The 17,534-nt window shown below is 45.4% G+C and overlaps 1 protein-coding gene across 2 annotated transcripts in view; it reads left to right on the top strand.

Annotated features, from left to right (window-relative positions):
• The window catches only part of PPM1B (protein phosphatase, Mg2+/Mn2+ dependent 1B), a 183,418-nt gene that overhangs the window by 86,401 nt on the left and 79,483 nt on the right, over positions 1-17,534 (top strand). For both annotated transcript variants that reach the window (XM_086927796.1, XM_086927795.1), the window contains exon 3: positions 15,902-16,019. In XM_086927796.1, the coding sequence (XP_086783922.1) occupies positions 15,902-16,019 (118 nt within the window). The remainder of the gene's footprint in view (positions 1-15,901; positions 16,020-17,534) is intronic.

Below are 17,534 nucleotides of genomic sequence, written 5' to 3'. Positions count from 1 at the left end.
TTCTTCATTCACAAACCAGTCTAAAAATAATAATTTTGTGTTTTGGTCTCGCCTATGTAGCGCGCTCTTGGAATCTATTCGCTTTTTCGCCCAAAATGTGCACGCTTTGCATTGCTTTCAATGGCAACTCGAGCGAACTTTGGCGACATCTGTTTGTAATTAACTTGCAAACAGATGGTCCCCCTGCTCGCTCCCGCAAGGGAAACGCTTTGTGGTCCTTTTTTTTTATTTTTTTGCTCGTCAGTTTCTGCATGCACACTTCCCCCACTTTAAATAAACTTTGGTTTAACTAACTCCACACTCACGGCCTCGGGCACTCTATTATTTCTTTCAAAGCTGTATTTTTTTGCTTGTCAGTTTCTGCAGGCACACTTTTCCCACTTCAAATAAACTTTAGTTTACCTAACGCCACAAGCAATCGACAAAGAGCGCCCTCTCGGGAATCAACACCCCAGCTCCTTAATATGTAAGACATCATAAAAGATCTCCGCACCAATCTTCTTGCAGATCCTCCCTGTGCCTCTGTATTCAGAGAGTCAGAGAGCTTCAATTCTATTCGGCCGTGTGTCCTGCATTTTTTAATGGGGTTGTTTTAATACTGTTTTTTTTTTTTTTTTGTGCAAAATCCAGTCTCTTTAAAGTTACTCGGAGGAGAGGGGGGAAAGAAAGCACTTTTGCTATGCCCCATTTCTACAAAGTGTGGGGCACCATGTTCGTGCGGGGAGGTGGCGTGGACTAGGACGTCACGCAGGAAACCTGTTCTCATCCGCCTTTGAGGATTCAAACTTTTAAGTTCAGGGCTTGTCATGCAGGAGAGAGGTGCGTTATTCAACGTGTTTGATGCTTTCATTTTATGCGCGAATGCACGCAGTAACACAGATGAGGGTTTGATCTGATGCACTTGATTCTGAAATGGCATAATACAGGCAAAGCGTTTGACCAGTCTACAGGAAATTTTGCCAAAATGCCTATATAGGTTTTTGTAAGATTTTGAGCAGCTAGCTCAGCCCAGGGCATTGTGACGGGTAATGGTAGTGTATGGCACATTCTGGTGCATAAAAATATTTCAGAATACCAGTTTGAGCAGTAATTACTCAATATAGTTCTACCAAGCTGTGCGTGGGGTTCGTGTCTGTTCCTCTTCTCATTCTCCTGGGGGTTTGTTGCAAAATTCCACAGTAGATTTCAATATATAACCATTTAGAATATGTAATAATATCGGAATGGAAATTTAATTTTGACTCTGTTTCAGTCCCCCGCATGTCATTAACTCTGAGATTAGAGAGATTGTTTTTTAACTAGAATGCTATGCTCCTTCATCAGTTTTTAACTGGAATGCTATGCTATGCTATCAGTGACTCATCTTGGGCCAGACCACCCCTGCCAAGTGTGCAGGGGTCACCACACTGCAGTTTTTAGTTTTGAGACCACCAAATACCTAACATTCCTTCAAAACCTACGAATGGCAATAGTGCAAACGACACAATAAATATAGTCGCAAGCTCACCAGCAGACTCCACCCTGAATTTCTCCACAGTATGGTATTGGGGGCTGCAGATTTGTGGACTGCATGCAGCTAGACCGCAATAAGAAACAATAACTGCTAGATCTAGTTTGATATGTAATAAAGCAGCCACACTGCTCCACAACATAGCCTCAACACATTTGCAAAGCCAATAGCTCTGGCAAAACACTTTTAAGGTCCCAAAGGCGAGACCTACTGGCTATGCCAATGCTTGTTGATGGAAAAGTTGGGGCTTTTCTGAATTCAACCAAGGTCACCCTGTGGAACAGGAGCCCATATTACCATCGATGCCCAGGCTGCTGGCGCAAGACGCCTCTTAGTTCCCATTCTGAATAATTACCAAAATAAAGAGACGGGCGCTGGAAGCAGGAATCAAGAACAGAGTTTAATTCTCATGAGGAGAGCCTGTCATGTCAGACACGAAACAAGGTGCCATCGGGAGGTGCTCTAACAAGTGAGCTGAGACTCTTGGTTTTATACCTTACAGAACACTCGATAACACAATCAGGACTGTATGACGCAAGAGAAGGACATCCCTATAATCCTCGTGGTGATCCTACCCCACATGTGTTCACAATGGGGACCCTTGACCTGCTGATAAGGGGGGAGGGCAATCACGCAGCTGAGTGTTCCGTCAACTGTTTAGGATGTGTACGCCTGATCATAGCCCAGGGGGTGGGGTGGCTAGGATCAATAGTGGCATACAATAAGGGCAGTAAATGGTATCTCCTGACTCAGGCGATGGCCTCGGACATGTGTGGTCAGCCGGACTCGGGGGAAGGGGTTATCAAAGGAGTGGTATTCATGCCGCGTGGACAGTCGAGCGCGGAGGGAAGGCTTGTCAACAGAGGGGCATTCATGGAAGGGAAGGAGGCGTTGGTCAGGCGCGGCCGTGACTCCCAAGGACAGGGTCTTGCAAGAGAAAAAGGTTTATGACTTGCCCACGTGAGGAGAAGGGAGGGGTAGCCAGGGTGGACACAGGGACAGGGTCACACAGAGAGAGAGAGAGAGATCTTATGACCCGTACATGAGAGAGCGGGGGCAGTCAGGTGCAGCTGGGGAGGGCAGCGTCAGCTAAGGCGAAGGATGCCTCTCCAAGAAGGGATGGGGGGGGGGGTTTTGTGCGAGTCAAGTGGGAGAGTTGCCTTTCACAGCGGGGTCGCGCAGAGGGAGAGGGTTTCATGGTCTATGCATGGGAGAGGGGGGGGTTAAGATACGCGCAGGAGGGAAACCGGGGATCCTAATGGGTAAAAAAGGCCATAGTGCCTAAACTGGCTGTACATATGTATAGGGGTAGGGGCTCTCACTGGCAGAGTGATACGGTCAATAGTTTACGGTATTCATGGTGCTCACAGGGAGAGGAGTGGGAGAAGAAGGGGAATGAATGCTGTCTATGTACATCAATTTCTTCAACTTTCACAGTCGCCCCTTTTTACATAGCAGCAGTCATATTTGCAATTGATGGGTTTACAGGCAGACAGGCATCGTTGATGAATTAGCGTTTTGTCGATACTAACATTTGGCGTACAATCCTAGACAGTTAAGGTGATGGGCAGAATGCAGTACATAGAAAATTACATTTCATTGAGTTCCTAATAATTTAAACGCACTACATAGCAATAATCTTTCTAACTTAAAAAAAATGTGACCAATGAACAGCTTTGACCAGGTAGTTGAGAGCGGAATTCAGTTCAATACACAATATTTCTTCGCCACAGTGTCTTTGTATCATTGAGCCATCACTGGTAGGCTCTAGTCCGTGTACTGTCGTTGGCGCTGTTGAGCACCGGCGGTGGAGCTATAGGTCCAGCTCAGTCCTATCCTTACGCGTTGCAGGGTGTGGTCAGTCCTCTGCTGTTAGACCACAGTCCTGTTCCCTAAACAATCCGGTTGGTGGCGCCTTATGCTCGGCACCCATAGTTCTATGGCAACACCCTATTCCCAGCGGAATGCAGTTCTTTCCCTTGGCAAAAAGTCACGTGGAAAAGAGGGTGAGTGTTGTTCAAATAGTCGATAGGTAAGAGGGCGGAGTTGGGTCAGAGTTCCTGGGACACACAAAAGGGACCAAGGGAGCAAAGGATAACAAGCAGGCAGGCCCATCAATCGGGCCCAAAGAAGGGGGACGGAGACTCCAGGCACACGTGGGTTAGCAGGCGGAGGGCTTTAAGGCGGCCCATCATTTTTCATTTTCCACGTTGAAATTGCGGTCTCGTCCCGTATCCTGTTGCTCTGCGGCTCCACCTTTGGTCGAGGTCACACGTGTCCCAAGATCCGCAGTCAGGCTGTACGTCACATCTGACCCATCTCCTTCGGTGATCGTGAATCTTTGAATAGGTACAAGACAAGGTTTCAGTGAAATGACAAAAGAAGATATCTACGCATGTGAACTCCTCCCTCAAGTCTACGCATTTGGGAGATACGCTCATTGGTCAGTCAGAGGTCCTATTACCAAGCAGTGCATGTGTCAGCATTCCTACTGAGTTTATAGCAGGTTTAATCATCGTCCTATTTATAACTCAAGTGAGGATAAATAATATTCCCATCAATTGTGCATTACATCATATTCAACATTACGGAGCATTTCCCTCCAGGACTGGCTAACCTTTTCAAACAGGGCGGGGGTGTCATTATCGAGAGTCGGGCAAAACAAGATTTTCTCGAGGGTCACCAGTTACTCATGGTCATCGTGCTTATCTCCGAGACAGCAACCGGGTTCTATCAAAAATTGGGGCGGGGATGCTTCGGGCGCTCGCGCTTGGGTGCAAAAGGGGATGGGGCAATCTGGGCATTGGAGGTCAATCTAGACGTTGGCGTTCGTCTCTGAAGAACAGACATAAGGTGCCATTGACATACAGTTCCCCTATAAATGGCCAGATTTGGGGGACTTTAGTCGTCTTACCTGTCCTTTCCTTCTCGGCCAATTCAAGTTCGTTCATTTTACAGAAAGGAGAGGTAGTAATATGGCGAGATTCAATCATTTTAGTTTCGGTCAATTTCGCTGAACGCCTTCGCGTTCAATATGTATCAAATCAGACTGGTGCCGGTGGGGCACAATTTTACCAAAAAGAGGGAGGAAAAAATAGGGAGACTCTCATAGAGAGTGAGAGTCGTCCGCAATCTAAACGAGCCATTCGGTACACGTATGACATGTAGGGAGAGAGATAAGGGGGTGGAGAGAGAGAGAGAGAGAGAGAGAGAGAGAGAGAGAGAGAGAGAGAGAGAGAGAGAGAGAGAGAGAGAGAGAGAGAGAGAGAGAGAGAGAGAGAGAGAGAGACGTGTACAAAAATAGGTCATTTAGTGCGCTCACAACACGGAACAGCAAAGGTCAGGTGACATGCAGATACAGACAGAGGGAAGACATAAATTCATACATTACACACACACAAACTCAGACAGGGAAGACAGCACATGTATTACACATATATAAGACATTCACGACAAGACAGGAAACAACAGGTGGCCAACAAAATTCATATTATATCCTACGTATCTTTACTATCCTATTTATTTACGTGCTTAGCTCTTTCTACCCTTCCCCCCTTTTCCTCTCGCTTGTCATGTCTGCGAGCGTTCCCAATTGCCAATACTCACACCTCGGTTGGTCGATCAGAAATTAACCTGGTCGTGCTAGTTACCCACGGTTGGATTTTAAGCCATTTTTCTGTTCCCTCCTTTGGCGGGAAGTTCTCCAGGCTGAGGCAACGGCAAGCATTGATCGGGAGAACAGTCGGACAGCTTGGCTATATCTATAAAAGTGTGGGAAAGGGGGTAGTGCATTTTGAACATCAGCAGCATTTCTAACTTCCTAGACGGGTGGTGCCGTGGCAACCCTTACCTGTATAATTTTCTTTGTCCTTTCCCTACCTAGTCAAACGTCCAGTTACATTATTTAACACGTCATTTCTAGTCAACTTTCCGTCATTCAGTACCTGTCCAGTTCCTATGTCAGTCCATCCTCTCAGTCGCTATGTTCTAAGGAGGAACAGTCATGTTAAGCCTACGTCTTTTAAAAACTTATCGTTATAACGACTAAACACATATTCCCTTTTTCCCTTTTTCGTCGGTGGTCCAACCGTCGCTCTTCCACACTTCAGTCGACGTTCTGACGTGACCTGCAGAAGGGAGGAAAAGAAGGGGTGGGGGGGGGGGGCAGCATTCAAAGCACATCATCATGCAGTAATCCGAAAATGTTTTTACCTACTACATACTCGCCCTATCTCCTCGTACTGCATTCCCTTGCCATCTCGGCGTTTAAGCCCAGAGGGACCAGTGGTGTCAGATAGATAATCATTGACGATCTGCGTATCTACATGAGCTACTTGGTCGTAACCCTCTTTTTATCGGGTGCAAGGGTGGCGGTCAGATGGCATTTCTGTGGTGTCATTTTAAGGGTGTCTGAAACACTTTTCCGGCTGCTTGTGACACAGAATGTAGCTGCTAAATATCTGATCCCTTCTGATCTACATCCTTCATCATACTTATTCTTCGCTCACAGTAGCAAGGCATCCAAAACTCATTAATGCAACTGCTACAACCATGCTTTCTTTTCCAAAATACTTTTAATAAAAAGTGCTGATGTACAAATACAGGCCTGCAACTCGGTGGACCGGCTACAAAGCAGATTGAAACTGTACATAAGAAGAACGAAATTGGTGGCAGTTCATTGCATAAAGTGCAGCAGTGCAATAAAATCGTATTAAACTTCCCTACAGAGCAAGCATGATGCATGTCAAGAATTCAGTTTTTCAATTGATTCATTAATTCATTATCCAAATGCTCATTCACTGTCTAAATTACACCAATTCATTTTCCAAATCATAATTAGTACCCACCCTAAGTCAGTTCATTGTCCAAACATATGATCAATATCTGTATTGCTTTCTTCTCTAAGCACATAATCACTATCCATCTTATCAACTTTCATTGTCCAAAAATGCACACGTATCTCAGAGCATCAAGATTCGAGCAATCCGGGTGAACAGGGAGTTTGAAAGTTTTGTTTTGTGTATCGGCGCCATTTTGGGCGAGGTCAGGCAGGTTCCAGCATAGTCAGAATGTCTCCAACGACTCGTGGTTGGACCAGAACCTTCCGTTGGTAGTTCAAAAAGTTTTGAATCATGTGGTAACAGTCTAACGATAGTCAAAGAGTGGGGAGGGCGGCAACAATTTTCCTACCGGGTCATTCTGGTGTTCCTCCGGAACTGAACAAGTCTGTGCCGTGGCTGCACCTTAGCCATTTCCAAACTGAAGCTGGCGCTGGCAGGAGTGCGTCGATGTCGCGGTTCCCAGTGAGGGGGGCGGGGGCACCCATGCGGAGGGATCAGGGTGCCCCCCGGCTCTCATAGAATCTTCAAAGTTGAGGAGAGAAGGCATGGGGCGTGTGCCGGTCCTGGGCAAAAGACCGCTTTTCGATGTTGACCCTCTTTAAGTAAGAGCATTGGGGTGTCGCTGGAAGCCTTCACCTGGAGGGAGGTGGGGGAGGCTCGTTCGCGTCACCTCCCCCTTCCAGCGACCCCGCGCCGTTCTCCGGCTCCAGCGCTTCGGTATGGGCCGTGCCAGCCATTGAAGATGGGGGGGGGGGGGGTCGGTGGCTGAGGCAAGACATCCCCCCCTTGACATGTGGCGGGACTACCTGCAACTATCCAGGCGTTGGCATGTGGCGGGACTACCTGCAACTGTCAGGCGTTGGGTGTAGTTGCGGCCATTATAGCACAAAGAAATGCCGCCATCCTCGCTTTGGCTTCGGCCTTCGACGAAAGCCGGATCAGGTGAGAGAGAGGGGTGGTCGGTGGCCGAGGCAAGACAGCCCCCTCTCTCCCCGTGGCCTGCAGGGCGGCAGAAGAGGGAAAGGTGGAGAGGTCCTTATTATTCTTTGGGCCGCCTGCCCAACAGCATCTCCTACTGACCGCGGCCAGGCGAGCCCCGCATGCCTCGAGGCCTCGCCCTCCGGATGGGCGTAACCGCGGACCCGCTGCACTTCGGGAGCTTCCGGAATGGGGGTAGGTACCTATTGAATTGTTTCTATTTCATGTGACCGTTATTTGGGCGTGGTGGGCAATGAGGCAGACATGTTTGGAGCAGGAGTAGGCAGCGTAACCTAGCTACCGCGTGGCTGTCTTGCTGTCAAATCTCCGCCATTTCATATTTCTTATTACGAACTGTGTCTAATGTTTCTTATTTTTAGTGAAGTCGATAACTCATCAGTGGCCTACTGATTTCGCTCAACTCTTTTTCTTGTATTTTTATGCCATAACCTATTATAAGCTATAGCGACTAGTCCACACTTAATGAACATGTCCTTATTAGGTGTACCCTCCAGTGGAGCTGGATGGTTCATCTCTAATAAGCGGTCCGGGCTAAACAGGCTACCAACCAGTGGGGAGAAGATAGGCATGACGGATTACAACGGGGACAAAGGTCTGCATTACCTATCTTATCACAGCGGGCAAAGACTAGGCAGAATATTTCTATTCTCCGTTGTTTGGCGGCGGTGAATACCTCAAAAGAACCAATATCGAACAATCAATGTTCGGTCAATCAAACAATCAGTGGGGAGAATAAGTGGGCACGAAAAGTTATCGTTACCTACTCTTTCTCTACCTGCAAAGAGAGACCTTGTTCTTCCCTGTTTGCAGACAAAGAATCTCCAGACAATAATCCACGAACGACAGTTCGGGAAACAGTGGGGGAGGAAGATAGGCACGACGGATTACAACGGGGACAAAAGTCTGCGTTACCTATCCTTCACTGCTTGCAAAGGGAGAGCCTGTTGTTTTCTCCGTTTGCAGACGGTGAATCTCCAGAGGTTTCAACAAAGCGTAATACTAGTATTATCCAAAACAATCATTTCACAATTTGTCGCATTTACGCGACCTTACCCGGACCGGACCGTGTGGGCAGTTCTTCGCCTTCCTCCTTCCAGCGCCCGATCGTTCTCTTACTCCATGATTTTACCGCAGCAGTCCTGTGGGATTCCAGTCAGGACAGTAGGTCACTCGAGAGAGGTCCGTTCAGAATCGGTGAAGTTCATTCAATCGGCAGCCGGGCGAGGGCCCTCTCAAGGCAGGTATACTCCGATCATTTAGATGTTCACCTCATCGTCTGGATCTCTCTTACTGGACCTTATGTCACTGATGGACCCCGCGTTGGGACGCCAATTGTGGAACAGGAGCCCATATTACCATCGATGCCCAGGCTGCTGGCGCAAGACGCCTCTTAGTTCCCATTCTGAATAATTACCAAAATAAAGAGACGGGCGCTGGAAGCAGGAATCAAGAACAGAGTTTAATTCTCATGAGGAGAGCCTGTCATGTCAGACACGAAACAAGGTGCCATCGGGAGGTGCTCTAACAAGTGAGCTGAGACTCTTGGTTTTATACCTTACAGAACACTCGATAACACAATCAGGACTGTATGACGCAAGAGAAGGACATCCCTATAATCCTCGTGGTGATCCTACCCCACATGTGTTCACAATGGGGACCCTTGACCTGCTGATAAGGGGGGAGGGCAATCACGCAGCTGAGTGTTCCGTCAACTGTTTAGGATGTGTACGCCTGATCATAGCCCAGGGGGTGGGGTGGCTAGGATCAATAGTGGCATACAATAAGGGCAGTAAATGGTATCTCCTGACTCAGGCGATGGCCTCGGACATGTGTGGTCAGCCGGACTCGGGGGAAGGGGTTATCAAAGGAGTGGTATTCATGCCGCGTGGACAGTCGAGCGCGGAGGGAAGGCTTGTCAACAGAGGGGCATTCATGGAAGGGAAGGAGGCGTTGGTCAGGCGCGGCCGTGACTCCCAAGGACAGGGTCTTGCAAGAGAAAAAGGTTTATGACTTGCCCACGTGAGGAGAAGGGAGGGGTAGCCAGGGTGGACACAGGGACAGGGTCACACAGAGAGAGAGAGAGAGATCTTATGACCCGTACATGAGAGAGCGGGGGCAGTCAGGTGCAGCTGGGGAGGGCAGCGTCAGCTAAGGCGAAGGATGCCTCTCCAAGAAGGGATGGGGGGGGGGGGGTTTTGTGCGAGTCAAGTGGGAGAGTTGCCTTTCACAGCGGGGTCGCGCAGAGGGAGAGGGTTTCATGGTCTATGCATGGGAGAGGGGGGGGTTAAGATACGCGCAGGAGGGAAACCGGGGATCCTAATGGGTAAAAAAGGCCATAGTGCCTAAACTGGCTGTACATATGTATAGGGGTAGGGGCTCTCACTGGCAGAGTGATACGGTCAATAGTTTACGGTATTCATGGTGCTCACAGGGAGAGGAGTGGGAGAAGAAGGGGAATGAATGCTGTCTATGTACATCAATTTCTTCAACTTTCACAACCCATCCTGTATTCTTTTTGCTTTTGCACTGTTCCCGCAAATCTGAGAACACAATATAGGGGCTGATTACGATAGCGGGTGGACTTGAGTCCGCCCGCCATCGTAGCGGGGATTAGGACCACCAGCCAGTCATGCAGAAGTCCCCCACTCCACATTAGGATGCGACAGCCACCATCGCGGTCGCATCCAGCACTTTAACATTGCAGCGGTTGCTGCTGCCTGCAGCACCCGCCGCAATCCCAAAAATGCATGTCCTGCATTTCACTGCACCATTTGCCAGGCACCACGCGGTACCTTCCACTTAGTGTAGTGAAATGTGGGGGGGTACCATGGGTGCCAACACAAGGGAGGCCTGCAATGGGCCTCCAAAACCAATACTCGCCAGCCTTTCCATGGTAGTTTTGCTGCCATGGAAAGGCTGGAAACAGGCTGCATCATATTTTTATCAGGCACCGCCACCATTTGAGAGATTCAGACTGCTCCGCCAAGCAATCGGTATGATTGCCTGTGGCAGACGGTTTTTGCGCCCGTCGCAGTCGTGGTCTGATTTGGCCCCCTTGCCCCGCCTTCCTAATTTGGTCGGCGGGGAATTGTCGTTCGGAGGCTCGCCACCACACGGCTGGTGGTGGTGGGCCTTCCCCCCATCTTAATCTGTCCCTTAATTTTTAGCTTCCAAATTCCTATTTCTTTTCATTTACGGAATGTTTTAACATTTTCACTTTATTTTTTTTATTTATATACACTTTATTCTGTTAATATTTACGTTTATAAGCAGTTTCAGACCTCAGTAGGCATTGCAAATCCTCAGGAGTCCCAGGACGTAGGATCAGGACCATTATATTAACACATTTATACAGCAGGCCACAGAAAATCGTTTAAAAGAAACCCTCCCCCCAAAGCTATGGCAAGTTATTATTTAGGGCCTACTTGCTCATTCTGGCTAGACAAATGTGCTGCCAAAGAACGGGCATTCTGCTCATTCAAAAAGTGAATGAGCAAAAAATCTTATTATTTTTATTTTTTATTTTGTCGCATAAGTTGTGCATTGAAAGACTGGGCTTGAATGTCAGCATATGTCTTCTTACAAATTGCTGCTTTTTAGGTCGAAGCCTAGCGCAAGACTGTGCACATGCGCAGTCTCACTGGCGAGATCTTATGATCTGAGGAGCTTTCTCTAGGGGGCTTTAAGCCCTGCCCCTCTTTCCCATTGGTCGGCGTCACCGTTTATGCTAAATGGTGGCCAGCCTTTGGGAAAGAGCTTGTGTGATGTATTCTTTTCTCTTTTTCAGACGGCCCACTTGGACAAGGTCGCCTGATTTTACGTTGGTCGCAAAAGCTTTGTTATCTTTATGGGGCCATGTGTTTCAAACACATGGCCCCATAAAGATAAAGCTTTTGCGACAAACTGAAATACGACCGCCTACAAAATGTACGAAGTTGACATCTGTTAAAGAGACTGTTTCCTCGAACACGCTTTATTTCGAGTGTATTTAAGTGCATCCATTAAGACAAGATGCCTTAACTTTCATGACAGACTATCATTGTACCAAACTGAGAGTCCCTTCATTGTAGATTTGAGTGCAAATGTTCAGGCTACTTAGTATCGCTGTCTGCGTGCTTTTGTTTGTTTCCTCAATACCCCATATTCCATTTGGCAACAAGGATACATCCGAGCCTCGCGTACCTGCTTCCTGTGGCTCGCTCCCCAGCTGTTCCCGTGCTGTAGGAGGAGCCCGCCTCCCTCGTGGTTTTCTGGTGAGCAGCAAACTTCCCGGGTTGTCGGCGAGGCTGAACCACTGTTCCGTACCTGCTACAGCTGGCTTTTCCTTTGCTCCTGCTCATGTTGCTGGCTCAGTCGCACGCCTGCAACCCACCCCACAGGCTTGGCATCAATGCCATGCAGGACTTGGAAACACATTCGAGGCAGCTGCACTCCTCGCTGATGAGCCGCCGATCACAGCCCCCGCCACTTATAGCCGCCGCTGCTCCTCGATCTGCGTAGGCCTCCCGATGACGACTCCCTGCTTGGAGCCGCTGACCTCGCAGTTCCTCCTGGCGATTCCTCAGCATGTTCCTCTGCTCCTCGCTGTTTCTTCCTGGCAACCAGAGCCCCGTACTCCGCTGGTCACTCTCGGCAGCGATGGATCCCATACACCAGGTAACACGGATCTGCTTGTCGCATGCGGATGTCATTGAGTACGTTGCCTGCTTAAAGAAACAGAATAATCTGTGCTCTGTGTGCAGATAATGAATTAATGGCTTTGCTGCTTGTATTGATCGTAGGTAGCTGGCATATGTGCGCGTAATGCCAGATTTGTATGTTACATGACCAGTGTTTCTCCGGCTGCATGTTATGCGTTGGAAGGGGTGAGGGGCAGTGGTGCTTGAAGCAGTCTTGTCACTCCAGGGGTGAAAGACTGAAGGCTCTCGCGCTGCCACTACTCCTGAGGACACACAGAGAAACCTGTTTGATCTCAGTTTGGTAATAATTTATTTTCTACATTGTGGCGGCTTTTTTAAGCAAACATGCAATGGGAAAGAATTGCGAAGAGTTAAGATACATTAATGACATAGAAAACAGACTAGAACGAGCAGTGTAACGTGTGTCCCCGTTCCTTAACCAGTATTTTATGTCACTGTGCTAAGTGTCCAAGCACGAACTATACGATGGCGACGAGAGCTCTACTGGTCTGTGTCTTCTGGACTGATACAAGTGGTAGGGGTAACAGCGTCAGACTTTCAGTCCCTTTTATTTTTTATTTTAATAAAATGCCAAGAGAGCCTCTCTTCTTTCTTTCTCCTGCATACCTCCTCTCCGCGGCTGGGCAGCAATCAGTGGAACTCAGCAGGAGGTCAACGCATGGGGAATATGCCTTAAACAATTAATTTCTACTCTGTGGAAATGCGTATTTGGCTGAATCCTCGGTTTGTTTCCAAAACAAAAGTATCTGGGGTAATGACTTTTTTTTTTTTTATGTTACCCTCCTCTAAGAAAAAAAAGAAAGTAGTTTGTTAGTACTAAAATAAGTGGGTGAAAAACATTCTGGCCGAGTTGTAACTATTGTTGAATTGAATCGGTTTCTTCTATAGGAAAGTATGTTATCAGTGCTTTCAAAAACACCCTATTAAGAGATGTATTTATTTAATTTCCATCTTCACCCCTGCATTCTATATTCCTTCTAACGATGTGTTCCCAGCTACAAAGTCATAATGTGCTACCTTTTTAATACCTTTCTTTTTTTCTGGTCCTCATCTCTTCTATGGGTGCGTAGGGACCATACAGATACTGTGTATGCGTGCTTCAAAAGCTTAATACTTCAAACGGAGTAATGTAACATACCTTCATAGAGTCTCCGTCAACATCTTTTCATCTCACACACAGTGACGTAGCCAGTGAGTGTGTCATGGGCCCTAGTGCGAAGGAAGAAACTTGTCCTCCTGGCTAAGTTTAGAATTGCAAAATACATCAGTAATCGGGGTTCAGAGCACTTTCCGGGCCTCTAGGACCCGGTGCCACTGCACATGTTGCACCACTTAAAGCCACGCCCCTGCTTAAATAACATCCTCACTTCAATTAATCTACTAGTGGGTTGTCTCATTCTTTGAGTTTTGCAGGCCTGTACATACAGGCGCTGTGGCCTTGGAACCTGGAATTAGACCCCTTTAAAAAATATGTAAAGGACTGAGTTCACTTCAGAAAACACACTGGTGCCCCTTGTATCTGAATATGTGGCGGAATGTCCAGCTCTTGAAAGCGTATGTTCTTACTATCGTCCACATAAATTGTATATCGTTTTTAGTCAAAGGAGATATTACTGTCTGGTTTTCATAAAATATCTCAGCAAACTGCATGTTTCTTGACACCACAGTTCCTCGCGTCACTTGCTTTCGTCACAAGGTAGTGGGAGATTTTTGATTTAACCATGGAAGTGCTGACTGCCTTCTGAATCCCTTACAACATGGCAGATGTTCACGAGTGGGCTGTGTGCGGTGGGCTGTACATGGGAGTCTATGAAAAGAGCAACAAGCATTTGCAATGCAATAGGTCTCGCAGTTACCAGAGTTTAAGCTAATGGCACTGTAAATGACAATGCCTTTTATTTGTTTTTAACCCCTTCCCTGCTGCCGTCGCAAGTACTACCTCGTGGTGCTGCGAACGTCCAACGGCCGACACGGCCCCGCCCATTTCGCAGAACCGCTGCACTACCCCGAAGCCGCGGCTAAGAAGTTAAAACAAAAAAAAGGCATTGTTATTTGCAATGTCAAGAGCTCAAACTCGCATAAATTCAAGACTTATTGCATTGCAAATACGTTGATTAAGTTAAAGCCATTTGCTTTGCTAATGGTATTGTAAAGCAGATCAAATCGCTTTAACTTAATCGAAGGCGAGACCTATTGCATTTTTAATGCTTGTTTATCCTGGAGCTTGGTATTTGCTTTTCTTTCTCTGCCTGCTAAGTTAGTAGATTTAGTAAAATGAACCGCCTGACAATCTTGCTGGGGTACAGGGAATGTGAAATAAATGGGTGTAGGATGGCACACAATATTTAAATAGCATGTATATTAGTTATACAAATATTTCAAAATATGTTGGCAGTTAGGAAAGTACACCCTTTTTGTAATTCTGAAGTCTAACGGAAACAAAGATTTTAATAGGCTCCAAATAAATCCGAACACTACTTTGTGATTTGCTAATTATAAATATTTGCTGAAACTATTTCCATACATTTATCTTTTGAATGCTGTATAGTTTTATCAGTAAAATTGGCGTTAAAGTTTATGGCCATTTCAATGGAAAATGTGTTGTCTGTAAATCACAGTGCACTACCACATGCTTTAGTAATTTATTCATTAAAAGTGAGTTTTTAAACCTATTTTGACACGTTTCTGCCCCGTCCTGATGACCATAATATTTGTGAATTAAGAAAGCAAGTCATGGGTTCATGTGTACTCTAGCTGTCGGTTAGATTCTTATTATCCACTGTGCAAATGTTTCGCTTATTAAATCAAACAAAAGTGTTTTATATACAGCAGACCTGCTGAACTTTTTGAAGGTGCTCTTTTGGTAAAAAAAAGTATTTGCTAGGATCACACAATTTGAGACCAATTTAGGAATACAACACACTATAGTTGGGTCAAGTAGATTATTCAGGTCACTAACCTGCATGTCTGGTAGGAATCTTTTTTTTTGGAGGCCTGTACAACACAAATTTGATCTATTCGGCGACAAAGCAATTTACATAGGTTTTTTTGCATGAGAAAATGCAACAAAAAATACTGTTGAATTGATTTAATATTTTGGTGTAGAACACATGGTATTGTGTAACATACAAAAGAGGTGAAAAACAGTTGACCATATATAGCTAAAAAATAAACATTTAGCAGAAACTGGTAAAAATTATGTTAAGAACAATTTGGGAGCCAAATCAGTTTCGTTTACAGTTAGAAATTGCACGGAAAAACTTGACTCTCTTTTTAATTGTTTCACAGGACAGGGTTTTTTCCCAAATCAACTTTTTATTGGTTAGAATTCCAATCATAAAAGACATTGACAGGTTTTCTTGTTTTTTAGGACAGTTGGTTTACAGTTTCATACCTCTGATAGTCTTCTGGTTCCCCGTTAAATCTACAAAAGTTGCATATCTGCCTTCAATGCTAGTGGATATTAAAACACCTGTGCTGGTAAAATCAAAACCTGGCCGAAGACTGACTTTCCTAGGCAGTTGATGTTTTCTTTGGATCTAAAGCAAATTGCCTTTATTTAAACTAAATTTAAAATTGTTTGTGTGTGTGTATATAATTGTGTGTGTGTGTGTGTGTGTATGTGTATATATGTGTATATATATGTGTATATATATATATATATATATATATATATATACATATACATATACATATATATATATATATATATATATATATATATATATATATATATATATATATATATATATATATATATATATATATGCGTAAGTAATCTTTGTTTCGATATATATTATTCTTGATACAATTGAGTTGTTTATTTTCTACATTCTCCTTATTAATTGCAGGGGAGCCGTGATAACATGAGCATTGTACTAGTTTGTTTCTCAAATGCCCCAAAGGTCTTGGACGAAGCAGTGAAAAAAGATGCAGAATTAGATAAACATCTGGAATCAAGAGTTGAAGGTAAACTTTCTATAATTTTATGAGCAATTGTTTGCAACAGCAATTATTGTTCGGTTTTCACCCAAGAATGCATTTTTATCATCAATGAACTCTTAAATCTAATGGATGGGGACGGGATTCACATTCTGTATCTTGGCTCTCTCATTTGGCTTGATATCTAGCTGTTCATGCCTCTCATTGTAAAGCAGTTGCTCTCATAAAATCTCTTGTGTCTGCAGTTATTATTGCAGGATTGTAGTGTCAACCGAATTAGCTTCTTTTTTTGCTCACTGTCATCCTAAAAGGAGACTCTTCCACAAATACGGAAAACTCAAGTGAGCTGCTGGAAGTCCTTTTCAGAATCTATTTAGGGGGTAAGTCATAAACGAACAAACTCCAAAGTGTCTAGAGACAACAACACTGAATGGGAATTGATGATACAGAGCACACGAGAAATCCTAATTATGTAGAAATATTTATATTTTTATATACCAAAATTAAAAGGAGTACATACATAAGGAACACATCAGCAAAGATGTCATGAAAAGATGTAGAATCAAATTAATCAAACGGTTCATGAACAAACATCAACTTCCAACATAATCGAAAAGTAACAGATCTCCACAAGAGAGTAAATGTCACTTAGAAGACAGTGAATTTCTTTGGAGTTAATGGAAAGGTCGACGTTTCGGTCTTTATGGCGACAGTCCGTTAGACCATCAGGACAATTGTTTTTTGCAAAGAAAGACCCTTCTGTGTTCGAAAAAGCTTGGGTGAGGCCTACACATACAATGTGGCCCAAACTTGAGATTGCGGTCAGGACCGTGATAGTCACTGATGGACGGTACAGATAAATTTCGTATGGATACCCAGCATGAATGGCAGAATGCTCTTCAATGCGTTGTTATTCAAATGTATTCAACGAACCGTGTCGTAAGGAAAGGCATCTGTTGCAGGAAAGTCGAGGTACTTTCCTGCAACAGATGCCTTTACCTTGTTTCTCAAGACGACATCTTGGTTTTTGGGAAAGATTCTGTGGAGCACAAAGCCAGACTAAAGGAGGTGTTGAGCAGGCTATCTGATTGGAATCGCACTGCGAAAGCTGAAAAGTGCAAGTTTGGTATCAAGTCCATAACATATCTTGGTCACATAGTGTCCAGTGAGGGCATTGTTCCCTAAAATGAGTTAGTCTTAATTTGTTATACGGACTGATCACAAAGCCCTTGTGGAGACTTTCACAAAGGAAGGTGTGGACCAGATATCCAGTCGCATTACCAAGTGGGTCATTGCGTTACAGGCGTGTGACTTCATTGTGGAGCACCTACCTGGTGTTTGTACCACTGTTTCTGATGCTCTTTCCAGGTTGGTTCCCAGTGTTGAGTGTGGTTCTGATTCGGATGGGTTTGCAGTGGTCTGTGTATGTGCGGTCAGCACGTTTTCTGAAGATAGATGGCGTGAAGAATTGGTTAAGGATGATGTGCTGGTTGAGGTGATGAGGTGCATGACTGAGGGTTGGAGCAAAAAGAAGCAAGCCTC

Source organism: Lissotriton vulgaris, chromosome 6 (assembly GCF_964263255.1).
Source record: "Lissotriton vulgaris chromosome 6, aLisVul1.2, whole genome shotgun sequence".
NCBI lineage: Eukaryota > Metazoa > Chordata > Amphibia > Caudata > Salamandridae > Lissotriton > Lissotriton vulgaris.
The sequence above is the reverse complement of the archived record's forward strand: the minus strand, read 5'-3'. Positions and strand labels throughout refer to the sequence as shown.